Raw genomic sequence first — 17403 nt, forward strand, 5'->3', positions numbered from 1 at the left:
CATTCCTGCCAGAGGAGGGACATCCTCCACTGACCTCTTGTTCAACAGCACAGTTTTTGTATGAGGATAGTGCTGTAATGCACAGGAGGACCTGCTCGTATTGGTTCACGCAGCATGAATATGTGCTGGTTTGTTTTTTGACATTATGCCTGAAGCTTTTTGAGCTTAAAGGGTGTTTGTGTAACCACATTCAACATAGGGTTTGAAAAAAGGAATATACAGAAATCTGTGATTCTGATAGTGTCAAATGAAACTAAATTCAAGCTGTGTTAGCTCCTGGGTCTACAGGAGTGTGACCTTTTTCTTCTTGAAGTGTGCAGTAACTGAGGAAGCATTGTAATTTATCTCTAGTTAATGAACCCCAGGTGTCTCTTCCCGCCTGCCAGAATAAGGAGGTTTCCGTGTGCATTCAGAAGGAAAAGACAGGTAAGTGTGCCACTTATCAAGCAAAGAACAGTGTATTCTTGCTTAATTGGTTTGCATTGACCTTTATGCTGCAGTAGTGCCCTGGTCACCTGGGTGGCTTGTGGTGTTTGTCTAATGTAGTGTAGAAATCATGATCTCAAGCTAAAATAAATGAATGGGGTGGGGTTTTTTTTGTATGAGTCACTTTAGGAAACTCTCCACTTCACCAGCTGCCTCAGACAGGTCAGCTCCTTAGGGAGAGCATCCAGTGGATGCTGACCTTTGTTCTGGGTAAGGCTGTCCCTACTCACACCTTCCCAGCTGCCACCTGCCCCGCTGGGGACCTGTGATAGTATGCCGCAGGTACACCTGAGCTCCTGTGGCAGCTGGTGCCTGTAGACCCATGGTGACCCACAGCAATGGCTGCAACTGTAAATGGAGAGAGTGCGTAGACAGAAGAGTGATGGTTCCCCTCATCATGGGTTTGTGAAGAAGCTTTCATAGCCATTACTTCAGCTGTCCTTGCCTGGTGATGAATGGAAACCTTCTCACCTGTTGATATGACAAATCATGCTAGTGATATGCTCAGCTTGTTTAGGATTTACAGGCTGCTGTGGAGAAAAAAAAAAACAAAAAAACACCACCACCTGAATTACTCTTTATTTGCCTGTTCTTTTCCCTGATCTCATCTGTGATCTGAACAAAAAGTGGTGTGAAAGATTGGAAGACAATAAGCTTGGGGTTTTTCTTAACTTTTGCCTAAGGCATTAGGGTGTGATCTTTCATTTCAGAATCATGTGAGAAACTGGAAGCAGAAAAAGCTACGTCTAGATCTGTCATAGTAGTAACCACTGCCTCTGGGGAGGAAATAGAAGATGAGATTGTGGAAATGTACTTTGAAAATAAAAAGAAGTCTGGTGGGGGGACCATTGAGTCCTACATCAAAAAGGATCAGGAGATGATCATCACCTTTCAGGATGAGGAAGGTATGATTGTACATTTTTCTTTCCTTTGCGGAGTCTGGGGACATCTAAATCATGCTGTATCCCAACTCTTAACTTTTGATGTAGTTTTACCTTATTTCTGTTTGTTCTGTGATATGAGAAAATATGGCTGGCCAGATTTTTAGAGTGTAATTTAACATGTTGCTGTGCTGTGGTGGGAGGGGAAGATGACATCTTTCTTTGTTTTCCTGTGGAACTAGATGCCCAAGAAGTTTTGCAAAGGAAGCATCATTCAGTGAAAAAAATTGATCTGTTTGTGAAGCCGTGGCAAGAGGAGACTCTCCAGGAGCCGTGCCAAATGGAGGACTCGCAAGGATCTCTGCCTTCCTCCCTAGTTGTGCTTGAAAATGTGAAGGAGACCGTAAAAGATTGCTTGTTAATTATGCTGGTAGAGAACATCAGTGGCTTGTCAGAGGATGATGGTGACTTCAGTGTGGAAATGATACCTGAAATACATGCCGCTGCAGTTAATTTTACTGGAAATACTGGTAAGAAGGAGTGAGAGTTGCGGATCTTTTTTTATTAGCTACTTGTGTGTGAGGGACACTAAGCAGGAAATTTTGTTTTCTGTCATAGGTTTAAGGTCTAGTCTGATACTGTGTCATTTTAAACGAGAATTTACTCTATTAAAGTTAATGACATACCTTTTATCTGTAAGTTATAGAGGCTAGTGTAATCTGGAAGAGGGTTACCTCTGATCTGGATAGTAAACAGAACAGGTAGGACTGAAAACAAACTAACTTTATACAAGCAACAGAAGGATGTACTTAGTCTTAGAACAGATCGATGATAGAGGTTCTCCTTGCCAAAAGGTGTTACATGTGTAGTAAGTTTGTATGCATTTGAGGGAAAACTTAAGTCCCTGGAACAGAGCTTTCTAAGGTTATTAAATAGACTGCATCAGGCTTGAGAAATCTGTACTAAAAAATATTTGGAAGCTGGGAGAGAATTAGGGAAGCGGCATCTTCTTACAGCTGTTCTCTAGATACATGCAGTGGCCATTGCTGGAGTCAGGATACTGGACTGGATGGACCCTGGGATGCTGAGTGCTGAGGCAAGTCCAGCTGTCCTTGTGGCAGCTGTCGGTTACATGAAGCGTGGAATTAACACCATACGCTTTGCCTGATGCTGTAGTACCAACTGTGGTTTTTCAGTGTGTTCGATACCATACATTTTTTCTTCTGCCTTATTAGTGACTGATGACAAAGGCATCTTCCAGGTGGTGGTGAATTGTCTGCTCCTACTTCTCACCAGTGAGCAGGTTTTCTGCTTTAGAAGTCAGAATTTATTTGCCTCATATTGTGGTCCAGTCACAAATTTTTGGTGTAGCCTTTAGGAAGTAAGTAGATTCTTTCAAAACTTAATAGTGTGTTTGCCTGATGGATGTAAAAGTGACTTGACTATCTTTTATCATTATGATAATGGGGGGAAAATAGCCAAAAATAGAATTTATCATAGAACTTAAAGAATCCAAAATGGAATTTATCATAAAACTCAAAGAATCCAAATTTGAACTGATGACTTAGGTCTAATTTGTTGTGTGTAAAGCCATAGCCTAAAAGTAAACCTGATCTTACTGTCTTTGGGGGTTAAAGAGACCCAGTGCTACTCAGTAGGAAAGCTAGTGTCAAATTCTGGCTATGGTAGTTGTAGGCAACAATTGTGATCAACCATATGGTGAATACTAGGTGACAGATACTGAATACGTGTAAAGAAGTAACTTTGTGGAAACCTCTGAGCTGACAGATGCTTTGCTCTGTAATTCAGTGCTTTGCTCAACGCACACAGTGATAGCCCACTAACATAGTAAAAAAGTGAGCTACTAGTTTGATATTTTCTTTTCATTTTTTCTTTTCTTCTCCCTTCTCTTTCTAGATGCCAGGGAATTTGCTAAAAGCCTTAATCAAAACCCCAGAGCAAAGCAACAAAATATTACTGCACGGTGCCTTGAGCTAACAAGAAGCGTTAGGGCTGAAAATATACCACCTAACACACCCAGTGACTACATAACCGTCTACTTTGAAAACAAGAAGAATGGAGGTGCACAAGTGGTGGACGTTCAGCAGCTGCCTGATGAAGATGCAGCTATCATTACCTTCAGTGACCATAAAGGTAATGCAGAAATATGATGCCTTTATTTCTCTGAGATCCTTCTACTTAAAGATCAAAATGTGGATTTTCTAGAGAAATGGCTACTTTGCCCTAATAAAGCAGCAGACTTGCTGCTTTGTCAGCAGGTCTCTGCTAACTGGAGTGCAAGCTTAAGTTTTGGACCAACTGATCATGAGACACAGATTTATTTTTTTAATTTTTTTCCTTTTTATGCACAGTTTATTTCACCCAGGCCTTGATCCTGACAGAGTTCAGGTTACAATGTGAGTGCAATAGAGAAAGCACAGCCCCATATAGTGCAGGAGACTTCTCACCCCCTGCCTTTACCACCAGCTGCCCTGTGGCAGTGTGTGCTGTCTGGCTTGTCTAAGGACAGTTTCTTGGATGGCTTTTTGGCTGATGTCGTGGATTAACCCTAGCTGGTGGTAAACACCAAACAGCTGCTTGCTTGCTCCCTGCTCCCACAGTGAGATGGGGGAAAGAATCAGAGGAAAAAGGTACAAAAACTGGTGGGTTCAGATAAGAACAGTTTAAAGATTAAAATAAAATACTGCTAATAACAATAATTTGTAGTGAAAAGGAAAGCAACAACAACAAAAAAGACAAAACCCAAGAAAAACAAGTGATGCAACTGCTCACCACCTTCTGACTGATGCCCAGTCAGTTCCTGAGCAGCAATTACATCCCCCCAGCCAACTCCCCTGGCTTTTATACTGAGCATGATGTTTCATGGTATGGAATATCTCTTTGGCCAGTTTGGGTCAGCTGTCCTGCTTTTGTCTCCTCTCAGCTTCTCTTGTAGAGAAGAAGCTGGGAGGGCAGGGGCAGTATGAGAAGCTGAAAAAGTCCTTGGCTTAATGTAAGCATTGCCTGGCACCAACTAAAACAACAGTGTGTTACAACATTATTCTCAGCACAAATCCAAAACATAGCTTCATAGTAGCTACTAGGAAGAAAATAACTTTATCCCAGATGCTATTTTTGGGGGAAACTGAGGAGCTGTGATTTGATACTGCTGAGTAACAGCCCAGACAACTACTGAGTGGGTACTTCAAGTACAGCATATAACAGAAGAGGGGGCAGAGGCAGTGCTGTGCATGCCTTCTCCTGCATGTGGACAGTGTTGATTCTTGACTGTCTCTCTCTAGCTTAGTTTTTGGCATTTAAAATCAGAAACTCTTCAATAAATTAGAATTATTTCTATCTGGGAAGGGGGGAAATTAATGTAAAACTATTCTTAGACTTTAAAAACATTATTATGTAGAAAAATTTTAAAAAAACCCCAAACAACAGAAGATATTTGGTTTGAAGTGCTATCATTAATTGTTTGGTTTTTTGCTTGTTTATTTTAGATGTAACCAATATATTGGCAAAGCAACATTCACTCAACAAAACACCAATTTTTGTCTATCCTTACTATGTCTCGCTGGGTGCAGCTCTATATGGAAAGGAAGGGCCGCAGATTAAGAAGCCAGAACCAATTACAGTGCCTCTGGATCCATATATCTGGAATTATTTGATGAGGAATAATAGGCTAACCGAGGCAATAAGCTGTGAAATGTCAAAATGTAACTGTGAGCTAACATGGCCTGAACCCTACTGTGCAGACCCAAAAGTTACTTTGCATCCTTCAGCTACTTTGTATGAGCAGAAGAGATTAGTATCTCGATTGATCAAGACATGGAATGAAAATGTTTCCACAGCATTTTCACATAACATATCAAAGTACAAAGCAATTAAATGTCAAATAAGTGCAGACGTGTGGGAAGCCATTAGAAACAGCTTTACCCCCGATGAAGTTCTGCTAATCCCATGTATTTCCCAGGATTTCCTTGTTCTAGTAGGTGAAAAAGAAGTTGTGAAAAGTGTTGAACAAGAACTGAAGTTTCTGATAGAGAAGACTGCAAGAGAAATTGAAAGAGAAAAACAGAGAACTGAAGAAGTGGTGGTACTGGGTGCAGGGGAATATGCAATTTTACAGAGTACTGGTCTTGAAGAAAAAATTCACATGGAGTTCCCAGCCCTGCAGATAACTTATGATCATTTGCAGAAGGTCATTAACCTGTGTGGAGTGCCTGAGGAAGTTTATAAAGTCAAAGGGGAAATATTAGATAATATACGCAAAATGACAAAGAAAACAGTTAATATCCACCCTTATATTTTCCAGTTTTTAGAGCGTATTGATAATGAGACCCTGTCACAGAGCCTGTTTTTGTCAAAACAAATTAGTGCCTTTTATGAGCTTGGTACAGAAGCTATCATCTTGAAAGGAAGTGCTCCTGAAGATCTCCTAAAAGCAGAAGAAGAACTAAAGAAGGAACTGGATTACAAAAGCATTGCTTTGGAGGATGAGTCAGTCCTTCAGAAGAAGGAATGGAAGATGCTCACCAAGCAAAACTGCTGTAATGAAGATGTAACAGTCACTCAGACCGAGAGTCAGGTCATTATTGCTGGTTGTTCTCAAGCAGTAGCAAAGGCCTTTGAGGACCTTTTTAACTTTGTAGATGAAAACACGCATGTACAAAAGGTCATAGGAGGAAAGCCCATGGCAGTAATAATGTTTTTTGAGAAAGAGAAGACAAATGTTTGGGGTGACCTACAGAGTAAAGGTGTGAAAGTTGACTTTAGCACACAGAAGAACTGTAGAGTTATATCCTTGAGTGGGCCGAGAAGAGAAGTGCTGAAGGGAGTCACCTTAGTTGAGGATATTCTGTCTGGCCTGCATTATAAACGTGTGGAAATTAGAGAACCGGGAGCCAAGTCTTATTTCAAAGAGCGAGAACACTTTTTTGCCGCCAGTGTGAAACACGACTTTAAGTGTCTAGTCAGGCTGGAAGAGCAGTCAGAAGAACAGCTGGAGGAACAGCAAGAACATGGTAATACAGGCAAGCCCTATAGGCAGGTGACTGTAGGAGGAATTGTAATAGCGGTTTATAAAGCTGACTTGTGCACTCATCCTGTTGATGTTATAGTAAACGCATCTAATGAAGACTTAAAACACATCGGTGGCCTTGCTGAGGCACTGTTAAAAGCGGCTGGTCCAGAGCTGCAGCAGGAGTGTAACGAGCTGGTGAGGAGTCGCGGGAGTTTGCAGCCTGGGTCCGCAGTTATCACGGGCGCCGGGAGACTCCCCTGCAAGAATGTCATTCATGCTGTGGGGCCCAGGTGGAGGAAGGATGAAGCAGAAGACTGCGTGAACTTCTTAAGAAAGACAGTGAAGAACAGTCTACAACTAGCTGAAACATTTAATCATCGTTCCGTAGCTATGTCTGCTATAAGTGGAGGGATTTTTGGCTTCCCACTGGAACTGTGTACATATTCGATTGTATCCTCTATCAAGGAGACTTTGGAAGAATTCATGGGGGAGAGCAGCTTGAAGGAGGTTCATCTTGTGGATATTGCAGAGAACAACATTCAGGCTTTCAGCAAGGCACTGAAAGAAGTGTTTCCAGATCATTCACTTTCCTACAGGTCACTGCCTCAGACCAGAACAGTTCATCAGCCTAGGAAAAGCAAAATTTCTCCAAATAGCAAGAACTTCCCAGTGGTAACAACTGAGGAAGGTCTTGACATCATGCTGAAAAAAGGAAGCATTGAAAATGCTACAGTAAGTGTTTTAAATTATTTGCTTTTAAAATATCAAGTGTTTTTTTTGTGGTTTGTTTTTTGGGGTATTTTTTGTTGTTTGTTTTTTTTTTTTAACCTAAACACAAAACCAAAAAATGACAAACCTTAGGCCATCATCTGTAATTAATGTAACATGTTTGATATGTTCCTGAGTTTGGCTATCACTGCTGGTAATAACAATTGCTGTTAGATGACTGTCGTACGTGACAGATACAGATGGCTGGGCAGCATTGCAGTTGCCTCCAATATTGAATTGCTGGTAGCTGGCTGATGGCTACTTTACTAGGACCACTGAAACTAGAAGCAACTCCTTTCAGAACGCTTTCCGTAGTGGATGCCTCCTACAGCTTGTGCATGCAGCTCCTCCAGTTGGCCAGGGCAGAATATACGTTAAAATGTGTAAAGTAGTCCTTCCTGAGGAGCTGAATATGGTGCTTTGTCACAATGTTCATAGCCCTTTGTATTTCTCTGCCTTCTAAGTTACTGCGTTTCTCACTTCTTTCTCCATAGCTTTCCTCCAGTCTTGTTTTCAGCTTCTCCTTTTTCTCTAGAGCAGTCATGTAGGGATGGTCCTGCTTACCTCAGTGAACACAGGTTTTTGGTTTGTGAGCTCCTCTTAGAGAACAAACTTGATAAATGTATTTCAAATAGAGGTAGAATGAGTAGACTAGAAATGCAGAATTTTGACTTTCTGTTGCTGACTTGAAATTAATTTCACTGTTAACTCAGCTTTTGTGTTGCTATGGGCAGGCTCATGGTATTGGAACTGAGCATAACTTTTCTGGTTTATTCCAAAGCTTTGTTCACATTCTGCTGTCCTAAACATTTACGTTGTAAATTGGCAGACGGGCTGTATGTCCTGGCTTAACCCAGGACAGTGATCAGTCAGTGCAAAATTTAAACTTGGTACTTAAAAGCCAGAGTTTTTGTTTGCCTGTTTTTCAGACAGATGTTGTTGTCATCAGTGTTGCCAGAGATCTCCAGCTTGATAAAGGGCCACTCTCTAAAGCTTTGCTAAGCAAGGCAGGGACAATGCTTCAGACGGCCTTAAAAGAAGAAAGCCTAGGAAGAACACCTGAGGAAGGATCTGTGCTGAAAACAGAAGGTTACAATCTAGGTTGCAGTGTTGTGCTTCATGCTGTCGTTCCTGCATGGTCCCAGAGACACCCATCTGCAAAGGTATAAGGGTTTTTATTTGCCTGAACTCTAATTTGACTTTATAGTGGGTTTAATGCCACTTTTCCTTTGAAATGGGGGATGGTGTCATAGGAGGTGAGAGAGTTTGGCCTGTTTTTTTTTTTTTATAATTTTTTTTTTAACTGTGTGGCTGATCCCTTTTTGACTAATATATTCATTGTGATGTATGCAATTATTGTATTTTAATACCAAGAGATAGATAGCTAAAAGGGAAGGCGCGACATTGCACATACTGGAAAATAAATACTTTCAGTAATTGAAAAACTCATTGTGCTTTACAGATCTTGGGAAATATCATCACAAAATGCCTAGAGATTGCTGAGGAACTATCTTTAAAGTCAATTACTTTCCCAGCGATGGGGACAGGAAATTTAGGATTCCCAAGGTCTGTTGTTGCAAAATTACTATTTGACAAAGTGTTTGAATTCAGTAGTGAAAACGGAGTAAATTCCCTTGAGGAGGTTCACTTTCTGTTGCACCCAAAAGACACAGCTAATATTCAGGTGAGTTTCCAGGTTTTTCTGTCTCTGTTACATGCTGGTTTATTTAGGTCTGTCTCATAACACTTGGCTGTCTGATGCTCTCCAAAGAATCCGCAGGTTGCTTGTTCTTACACTACAGAAGTTTTCTGACAGTCTCTCTTGTCAGTGCTGGAAGTTCTCTGTTTGGTTCTATCCCTCATGATCCCCTGCCTGTCCCGCACAGCCCTGCGCCCTTCTTGTCCTTTTCTGTTCCCTGGCAATAACACAGATGAAAGTGTAATTACTCCTTATCTCATGAACTCACCTAATTCTTCAGTACACAGGACTTGCCTACAGATGAATTTGCTGCACCTCCTGCATAGATGTCTTTGCTCTTGGAAAAAGGAGTGCTTTCAATGGGATGCTAATGCCTTTTTAGGAAGAACGGTTATGCTAGCATTGCTGTGCTGGTTAACTTCTCCTCCTTGCTTCAGTATCACATTAGCACAAATTTTCTATATCCACACTCAAGTTACTAATTTCACATGAATCCCTCAAAAGAGAGCAGTCATGCTGTGAATTAATGTCCAAATAAGTGTTTTTGCATCTGTTGACTTCTGCTATTTTGTGCAGTAGCTAATACATTTTGAAAGGCCAAACTTGAAGGCTGTTGTGCCAAAACTTGAGCTATTGTGCGTAGGGAACGGTGGCATTAGCTGCAAGACTGGAGTTGGAGTGTAAACTAGCCTCTCAGTGTAAGGATGTCACCTGTTAAAGCGTCCCTCTGGAATGGTAACTGGGGCTTTGACTTAGTTATTTATCAGTTCTGTCTGTTGCTCATGCTGAAGAACCTTGTTCTCTGAGAACAAATGTGTCAAAACTTGCCATCAGCACTGTGGCAGATGATATGAAGAAATTTGGGTTAAGGTCTTTGTAAATGTTTTTTAACTTTACTTTTCAAATCTTTATTTCTACTCTGTAATCTTAAAGACTTCTTACAGGGGTTGATTGTAATCTCTTTCTCTAGGAATTTTCAGATGAACTTGAGAACAGATGTGGAAATACTGTAGATGTTAAACTGCAGAAGACTTCCCCAAATAAGCATAGCCAAGGCATAGGTAAGCTTGTTTACAGAAGTTGGGTGCCTAGTGGTCTTTTTAATTTTTTTAAATATTCTAGGGAATGCATTCATTATGGATGTTTAGATATTTGTCTGGTGGACGTGTTGTCCCCGAAGTCCAAGTAACAGTTGAAGTGGGTGCTGTAAAGGCAGCCTATAGTATTTTCAGGCTGAGTGTCTGTAGTGTCTGAAATGGCTTTGGAGATGCTAAGAAAAAAAAAAGTACCTGTGATCTGCATAGTGCCCCTACAAATCAGGACAGCAGAAGCTATCGTGTGCTGAGGGCACAAGCAGGGCTCTTTCTTTTATTGCTGCAGTACATGATCAGATGGTGAACAGATGGGTGTCTTCCTATATCCTTGGAAGGCAGCTGAGTTCCTGGTTATGTGTCGTAAAAGTGGCCTCTTTGGAATGCTCTTAGATCTTTAAATTTTCAGATGAAAAGCAGAACCAAACTGAAATATCCTTGGTGTTATCCACCCTAATGGAACTGCAGAGTGTAGAAGATAAGTTATATGTTGAAAAATTAATTTTACAAATAATGCATAGGTAAAAAGTTCCTGTCATGCAGTAGAGAACTTGCCTGAAATCTCTGTGAGACAGAGGAGCAAGGGAGTGAGACTTGGAAAGTTTGCTGCTCTGTTACCTTGGAGTTTTGCAAAGGCTTATAGTAAAATATCACAAAGTAGTGTCTGTATATCAGGTGTGCAGAAAAACAAGGATTTTTTTCTGTGATCTCAGCATGAATAGCCATGATGGGAATAGGTGAAGTTGATCAGAGCCTCCTGTGAGAAGGAATGGTTTTCAGTTAACTCGGCTGGCAGTCCCCTTCAGTGGCTGAGTCTGGAGCCAAACTACTGCAGTCTCTGTAGGTGTTTTGCCCTTGTCTTCTACCACATTACTCGCTTCTGCTCAGGGTCTGTATTTCTTTCCTGCAGGTTTGTCTGGTGCCTCTTCCTCCCCAGCACAGAACGTATATGAAGTGATGATCGGCTCCATTGCGTTCCGGGTAGCAGAAGGCGATATTACCAAGGAAGAGGGAGATGTCATTGTAAACATAACAAACGAAACCTTTTGCCTCAAAACAGGTATTTTAGTTGGTATTATGTGTGAAAACAGTACGTGTGGTTGGAAGGGCTGGATTCCTAGAGTAGGAAGTATTTTTTTCAATGTTTCAAACCTTTTTGTTTCACAGTCTGGTTTCTGTTTTGCTTCTTGGCATACAAAGTTTCATTTAGCAAGTGTCTGAAACTTTCTTGTTAATCTGTGTTACATGATGTCATGTTTAAGACTCTTGCAGAAACCGTAACTAATAATTTTATTTTTTTAGTAGAATCTTTTTATAGAATATCTCTTGGGTAAAGGAGAAGACAAACTTCAGTGAGGTTTTAACCTCAGTGGAACTTTAGTTAGGTACTTTAGACATCACCTCGAATTTAAAAGCATAAGTCTAAATTTTAGGTAACGGTTCTGTTCAATTATAACCTTTACTGTTATCAGGATTGAGATATTACATGGTACACAGTTCTGCCTCAGATGGGACTTCAATGGCATTAACAGTAGTAACAGTGGATTCATATGCCTCTTCTCATTTAAGGTGTCTCTAGAGCAATTCTGAACGGTGCTGGAAAAGCAGTTGAAGATGAATGTGCTCAACTAGGTATGGTGTACCACACTTCTGACCTCCTTTCTGAAGGTGTTCGTGCATGGCAGGGAATCTGTTGGGGTACTTTCTCAGTACCTATTGTACATCCATCTGTATGATGCGCTGTGTTACATCAGTTAGATTTTAATGAGTTCATGTGGTATTTGTAAAGCAGCTAATGAGGGAAGGAAAAGAAAAATCTTCAAGGAGAGGGCTTCTAAGCATATATAAAGAACTAAATCTATTCGTTATTGCATCCTCTTATTCCAATAAAGCTTTCCATGATAAAACCAAATCAAATCTACATTAAACAGAGCCATGAGCAAGGGATCGTGTTGGCAGAAATGTTGATAGAGAAGGCACACCTCACTGGAAGCAACTATCTACCAGCATCTCCTTGTGTCATTTCTGAGTGAGAAAAAATATTTTTACTGTTGGCTTAACTAGCAACCCACTGCCACATCCTCTGTGTGACAAACAGAGGAAACCAGTGAAGTTGGCTTCCTGCCTCCAAAGAGGTGTTTATTCGTAGACCAAATTCAGCTAGTGAACAGCAAATACTGTGAGTGGGAAGTAGGGATGCACAAGTATGTGGTTTAAAACTCCACAAAATAAGGCAAGTGGAAAAGAGGGTGGTGTGGAGGTCAGCTTGGAAGACCAACCAAAAGAAAACAATTATGTGGAGGAGATAAGAGGTAAACCTCTGTTGCACAGGCCAAGAGGGTAATTCAGGCTAGGCAGCCTGAGGGGAGATGGCATGCTTACGTGTGCATGAAGGCAGAGCGTAATACTGCTCTTCTGACTTGAAGAACTTCATGCAGACTAAACTTGACAAATAAAGGCTCACAAAATTTGTTTGCTAAATGAGGCAAATATTTTACAAACATAAAATGAATCCTTGTGCCTTGCAAGTGAAAATAGAGAGAAAGGGCTGCATAGTGTGTGAAAGGAGACTTGAAGCTTATCCTGTGGCATATTTGTCACCATTTCTTGTCTCTTAATGAGGATTAGTATGCATCTATGTTGTGGGTAACTGTTGATTGATTACATTCTCCTACTTAATGTTTCAGCCTCACAACCTAACAAGAGCTACATTACCACCCAAGCAGGAAACCTGCCATGCAAAAAAATAATTCATTTTGTTGCCCAAGAAGACATCAAGATGCTAGTCTCCAAAGTGCTTCAGGAGTGTGAATTGCAGCAGTACAGCTCGGTTGCCTTCCCAGCAATTGGAACAGGTCTGTGTCTCCTTTTTAAAATGGGTTCAGTGCACATGATTCTACTGATCTCGGGGTTCAAGTGATGAGTTTGATTTATCTGGAGGGGTTATTCTGTAGTGAAAATATATTCAGAAACTGCAGACTTTAAAATCGTTATTAGAAGCTTATGAATACCTAGAAAGCTTCACTCCTTGCAGTCTGCTAGTGTGTAAAGAGTAGGAGTGCTCTAGAGCCAACACTTCCTTGCTAACAGGGATTCAAAGGTGTGTCTGTGCTTCCTGGAGAACCAGAAATATTTGTCATAGCAGCCTGATATGTGTGGGCAGCTCATCAGAGAATATCCAAGGAGGTACTTCTCCATTGCTGAAATCAGTAGGTGATGCAGCTCTGGGTAGTGGCTACACAAGTAGGGTTGATCCGGATGGAATGTGAACCTGTCAAAAAGGCCAGATTGTCCCTTTTTCTTCTCTCGTTATTTCCAGTTAGTTCAGTAAAAATCCTTAGAGTCAGAGAATCCAGAACTGGGCCCCCAAGCATGCAGGGACCTCTTGCCTGAATAAAACTAGACTTGCTTTTTGAGTAAAGAGTTGGCTACTGGGCCATTGAGCACCAGGCCTGTGGCCTATCAGGTAGCCAAGCCATGTCACTTATGCCATAACCTGCTCAGTTGCCATGTCAACAAAAAGTAAACTTCAGTTGTTCCTGTGCTGGAAAGGTGGTCTCGAACCTCCTTTTCCTGATAAATAGAAACCTTTCCTAACTGCCAACCTGAAGTGATTTCTCACCTGTTCATGATCCAAGTGATTGTGGGTATGTTCACAACTCTTCTTTTAAAGATGTTTTAACCATTTGTAACAGTTATAACACTTCTTAAAGTCAAAATGTTTATAACTTGTTTCAGGTGAGGCAGGCCGGGACCCAGTTGTAGTAGCTGATGAGATGATAGATGCAGTAACTGACTTTGCAAGAAGCAACTCTGCTCCATCTGTGAAAACGGTTAAAGTTGTCATCTTTCAGCCACATCTGCTGAGTGTGTTCCATACAAGCATGAAGAAAAGAGAAAGTCCTGTTAAAACAACAGCCAAATCATTGTTTTCCAAGTTAACGTGTAAGTAAATGTCACTTAAATACAGGTTATAGAGCCATCTGTTTAGCACCAGCTGATAATGGTAATTATTAATTACAACACTTGTGTATTTCAATGTAGCATTCTGGAGCTCTGAGAAACGTTCCCCAAGGAAAAAACCCAAACCAGTTTTGGAAAAGAAAATTGACTTGACTGTTTTGCAAATTTGTGGTGAAAACAAAAAGAAAGTGGAAGAAGCTGAAAACTGGTTGAAAAGTGCAATTTTAAAGGAACAGTTTCAAACAGAAATCAAAGATGAGTCCATCTGTCATTTTGGTGAAACAGAGAGTGAGGAACTGTGTGACCTACAAAAGAGATTAAAAATTGCTCTTCATTTGGATAGTACCTGTATTCAGATTTCAGGTGTTGCAAAGGATGTCTGGATTGCTTATTCGGCTGTGCAAGAAATGATCCACCGGGTAAAAGCTGCTAAACAGGAAGAGATAAAGGCAGAACTTTTACGAAACTTAATTGAGTGGAAATATTTTGAAAAAGATTCCTATGTGCCCTTCGACAGTCTCACAAATATGCACTTGGAAAATGCCTTCATTGCAAAGCAGAAAGATATTTCAGTCGTCATTGATGAGAAAAAGTACACAGTGAATATAGAAACTAGATATGCTGTGGATGACCAAGGAAAACGTACACCCATTATACGTGTTGATAAATCTGAAGGTAAGTAAAAGCATCCTGACAGACTGAAGTTCCCAGGTTGCATCCAGGCTAGTAAGAGTAAGGAATGGTAAAAATACACAAAACATTGTTAGGAGCTTTGTGCAGGTCCATTTCTGGAGAATGTAGAAAGGAACTGAATTGGGAAATGAAAGAATCCTGCAGTTATTTAATATTTGTAATTGTAGGTAGTGTGTACTGAGATTCTTAACAGGCTTACCAGCAATAACTAGATGTTTGTAGCAGTTGTTATTCTAGATCTCACCTCATTTCTGTTCTTGAGCTGTACCCTCTTCCATTTACTTCTAATTGTTTACAATATAAGGAGCTACCTTTTTCGTAGTCATCCATACAGGGCTTTTCTCAGTGTATTATTTTTCTTTGAACTGCAGTGACTCAGTTTTAAAGGGGCACATTTTATATCTTAACGGGAACAACGTTTTTGTCCACTTAACACTTGAAAGTGAAAGCAGACAAGTTTAAGTAACTGTGCCACTCCCAGTGCCTTAGTAATGCCTCCTGCACGTATTTTCAGATTTTTTTTTTTTTTTTATTATTCTCTTACCAAAAAATATCACTTTTAACTGAGGGAACCTATAATGCTGGATGTCGAGCATATGCATCAGTCAGTGTTACTGTTTAACATTACAGCTAGATACTATGCCTCACATTAAATGAGAGAATGGAAGAAAGGGAAGTCTGTTTTTCAGATGGAGAGTATATTCTTGAACTTTTTTTTTTTAAAGCCTTCCTTGTTCAGATGCTTTACTCCTAGTCTCGTAGTTGATGAGAATTAACTACTCGGTAAATCTTCATTTTCATCCATGTCCTTGAAAACTTGATTTGCAGGGAAGGCTATTGGTAAAAGATGTTGCAAAGGATCCCTCTTCAGCTGTGAAGAATAAATTTGTCTAGGAACTACCAATTCAGGTGCATCAATTGCCAGTGCAGTGGCAAACTAGAAACTATGATGCCCTAATCCTCTGTTAAGAGACCCATGGGATACTCTTGGCTGACAAAGACCAATAGGCACTAGCGATAAGCTAGATGTACGGGCTTTAGAAGCGTTTGTAGCAGGGCATGTTTCATTTTAAGTAGAGGATTTGGGTAATTATGATTATGTTTCTTCTGCAGATCAAGAGTCAACAGTACTCCCTGCAACATGGGATGATATGCAAAACCAGCGACTCAAAATAGTGGAACTAAAACCAGCAACAAGAGAATACAGAGATGTGCTGGAAAAGTTTATGAAGAGCTGTCCGTCATTAAAAATTGTAAAGGTAAAAGCATGTGATCATTTCCAAGCCTAAATACTTTGATAGGAAGTGATGAAGAATACTAATAATGAAAAAATAAATTCCACTGGGATTTTTGAAGTTGGACAAGCCTTTATGGCTGTCATTAACTTTAACCAGCATCAGTTTAATGTTGTAGTTGAGGTATTTGGAACAACTCTTAAGCAGTCACTTCTTCAGCACCAAGGGAGAGTGTTCTTCATTTAGATAGTTTTTGCTGTATTAGAGCACAGGATTAGCTTGCTGAAGCCATGTGTGCTTTGTGGGTAGGCATGTTATTTATGACCAGAAACCTGTGAAACTGTCCTATATTGCTTCCCATGGAGTGTTTTTTGTCATGTTTTGGGCTGGGTTCTGCTGTCCATCATGCCAAAGTTTGGAGTGATTTGACTAACTTATTAAATAACCTGGTGTACATGCATTGGAGCTTGGAGGAGAACCTTGGAAGCGTTGAATTGTTGATACACTAATATTTTTCATAACAGCAACTTACTTTCTTTCTTTCTTTCTTTCTGTCTTACTTTCAAACTTTGCAGATTGAAAGGGTACAGAACCCATTTTTTTGGAAGGCCTACCAAATAAAAAAGCGTGAAATGGATAACAAAAATGGCAACACAAATAATGAGAGGCTTCTGTTTCATGGGACAAGTAAGGAGTCATTAACCTTAATTAACAACCATGGATTTAACCGGAGCTATGCTGGAATGCACGGTAATGTGAATTTCAAAACAACTCTTGTTTTTCTGAATAGGGCTAGGACTGATTTGTGGTGCCATCTGTGTTGTCCTGCCTTGTATGCAGAATTATTTATTTTGTGATATTTCCCTATTGCAAATAGAAAGCAAAATTGTCAAGAGATTCACAGGCTCTGAAGATGACAGATAAGTGATTGCTGCTACTGAAATGCTCACAAACATTTGTTTTTCTGATTACAGCTGCAAACTATGGAAATGGAACATACTTTGCTGTTAACGCCAGCTATTCTGCCCACGACACCTACTCTAAACCAGACATGGATGGGAAGAAGTACATGTACTTGGCTCGCGTCCTGGTTGGAGAGTATTCTCAGGGGACAAGAGGATCAATTACTCCAGCAGCAAAAAATGCCAGTAACTCTATAGATCTGTTTGATAGTTCAACCGATAATGTGAAACATCCAACCATGTTTATCATATTTAATGACATTCAGGCTTATCCAGAATACCTTATCACTTTCACTAGATAAAGACATGCAATCTTGGCTGTGATCAAAGTGGTTCAGTCTTTGTGTAGGATAGAGACACTTCTAATAAAATACACAATGAATAGTTTTATCAAATTAATTTCTTAAAGCTTGGTTACATTTAAGCAGCCTCTGTCAATTTTTGGTAGCACTGGACTAGACTGCTTGTTTATACTCAGAATAGCTGAGCATGTTTAACACTTGAGCTCAATACTTCACTGAAAACTGCTCTTGGATGACATATCAAGCCTTTACACTGTATTAGCCTTTCTGTGCAGCCTTATGGCCATCTTCCTT

The 17403-nt window shown here is 40.3% G+C and overlaps 1 protein-coding gene across 1 annotated transcript; it reads left to right on the forward strand.

Moving 5' to 3' along the window:
• Nucleotides 1-1294: 1294 nt before the first annotated feature.
• LOC104461558 (poly [ADP-ribose] polymerase 14-like) lies at nt 1295-17109 on the forward strand. The gene is made up of 15 exons (XM_010073190.1): nt 1295-1391; nt 1610-1897; nt 3285-3521; nt 4874-7128; nt 8094-8327; nt 8627-8848; nt 9834-9924; nt 10865-11014; nt 11524-11586; nt 12642-12809; nt 13693-13899; nt 13999-14592; nt 15724-15869; nt 16421-16595; nt 16820-17109. The coding sequence occupies exons 1-15, from the start codon at nt 1295-1297 to the stop codon at nt 17107-17109; spliced, it is 5217 nt and encodes a 1738-aa protein (XP_010071492.1).
• The last annotated feature ends 294 nt before the right edge of the window (nt 17110-17403 follow it).

The sequence above is a fragment of the Pterocles gutturalis genome, unplaced genomic scaffold (assembly GCF_000699245.1).
Source record: "Pterocles gutturalis isolate BGI_N339 unplaced genomic scaffold, ASM69924v1 scaffold6517, whole genome shotgun sequence".
Lineage (NCBI taxonomy): Eukaryota > Metazoa > Chordata > Aves > Pterocliformes > Pteroclidae > Pterocles > Pterocles gutturalis.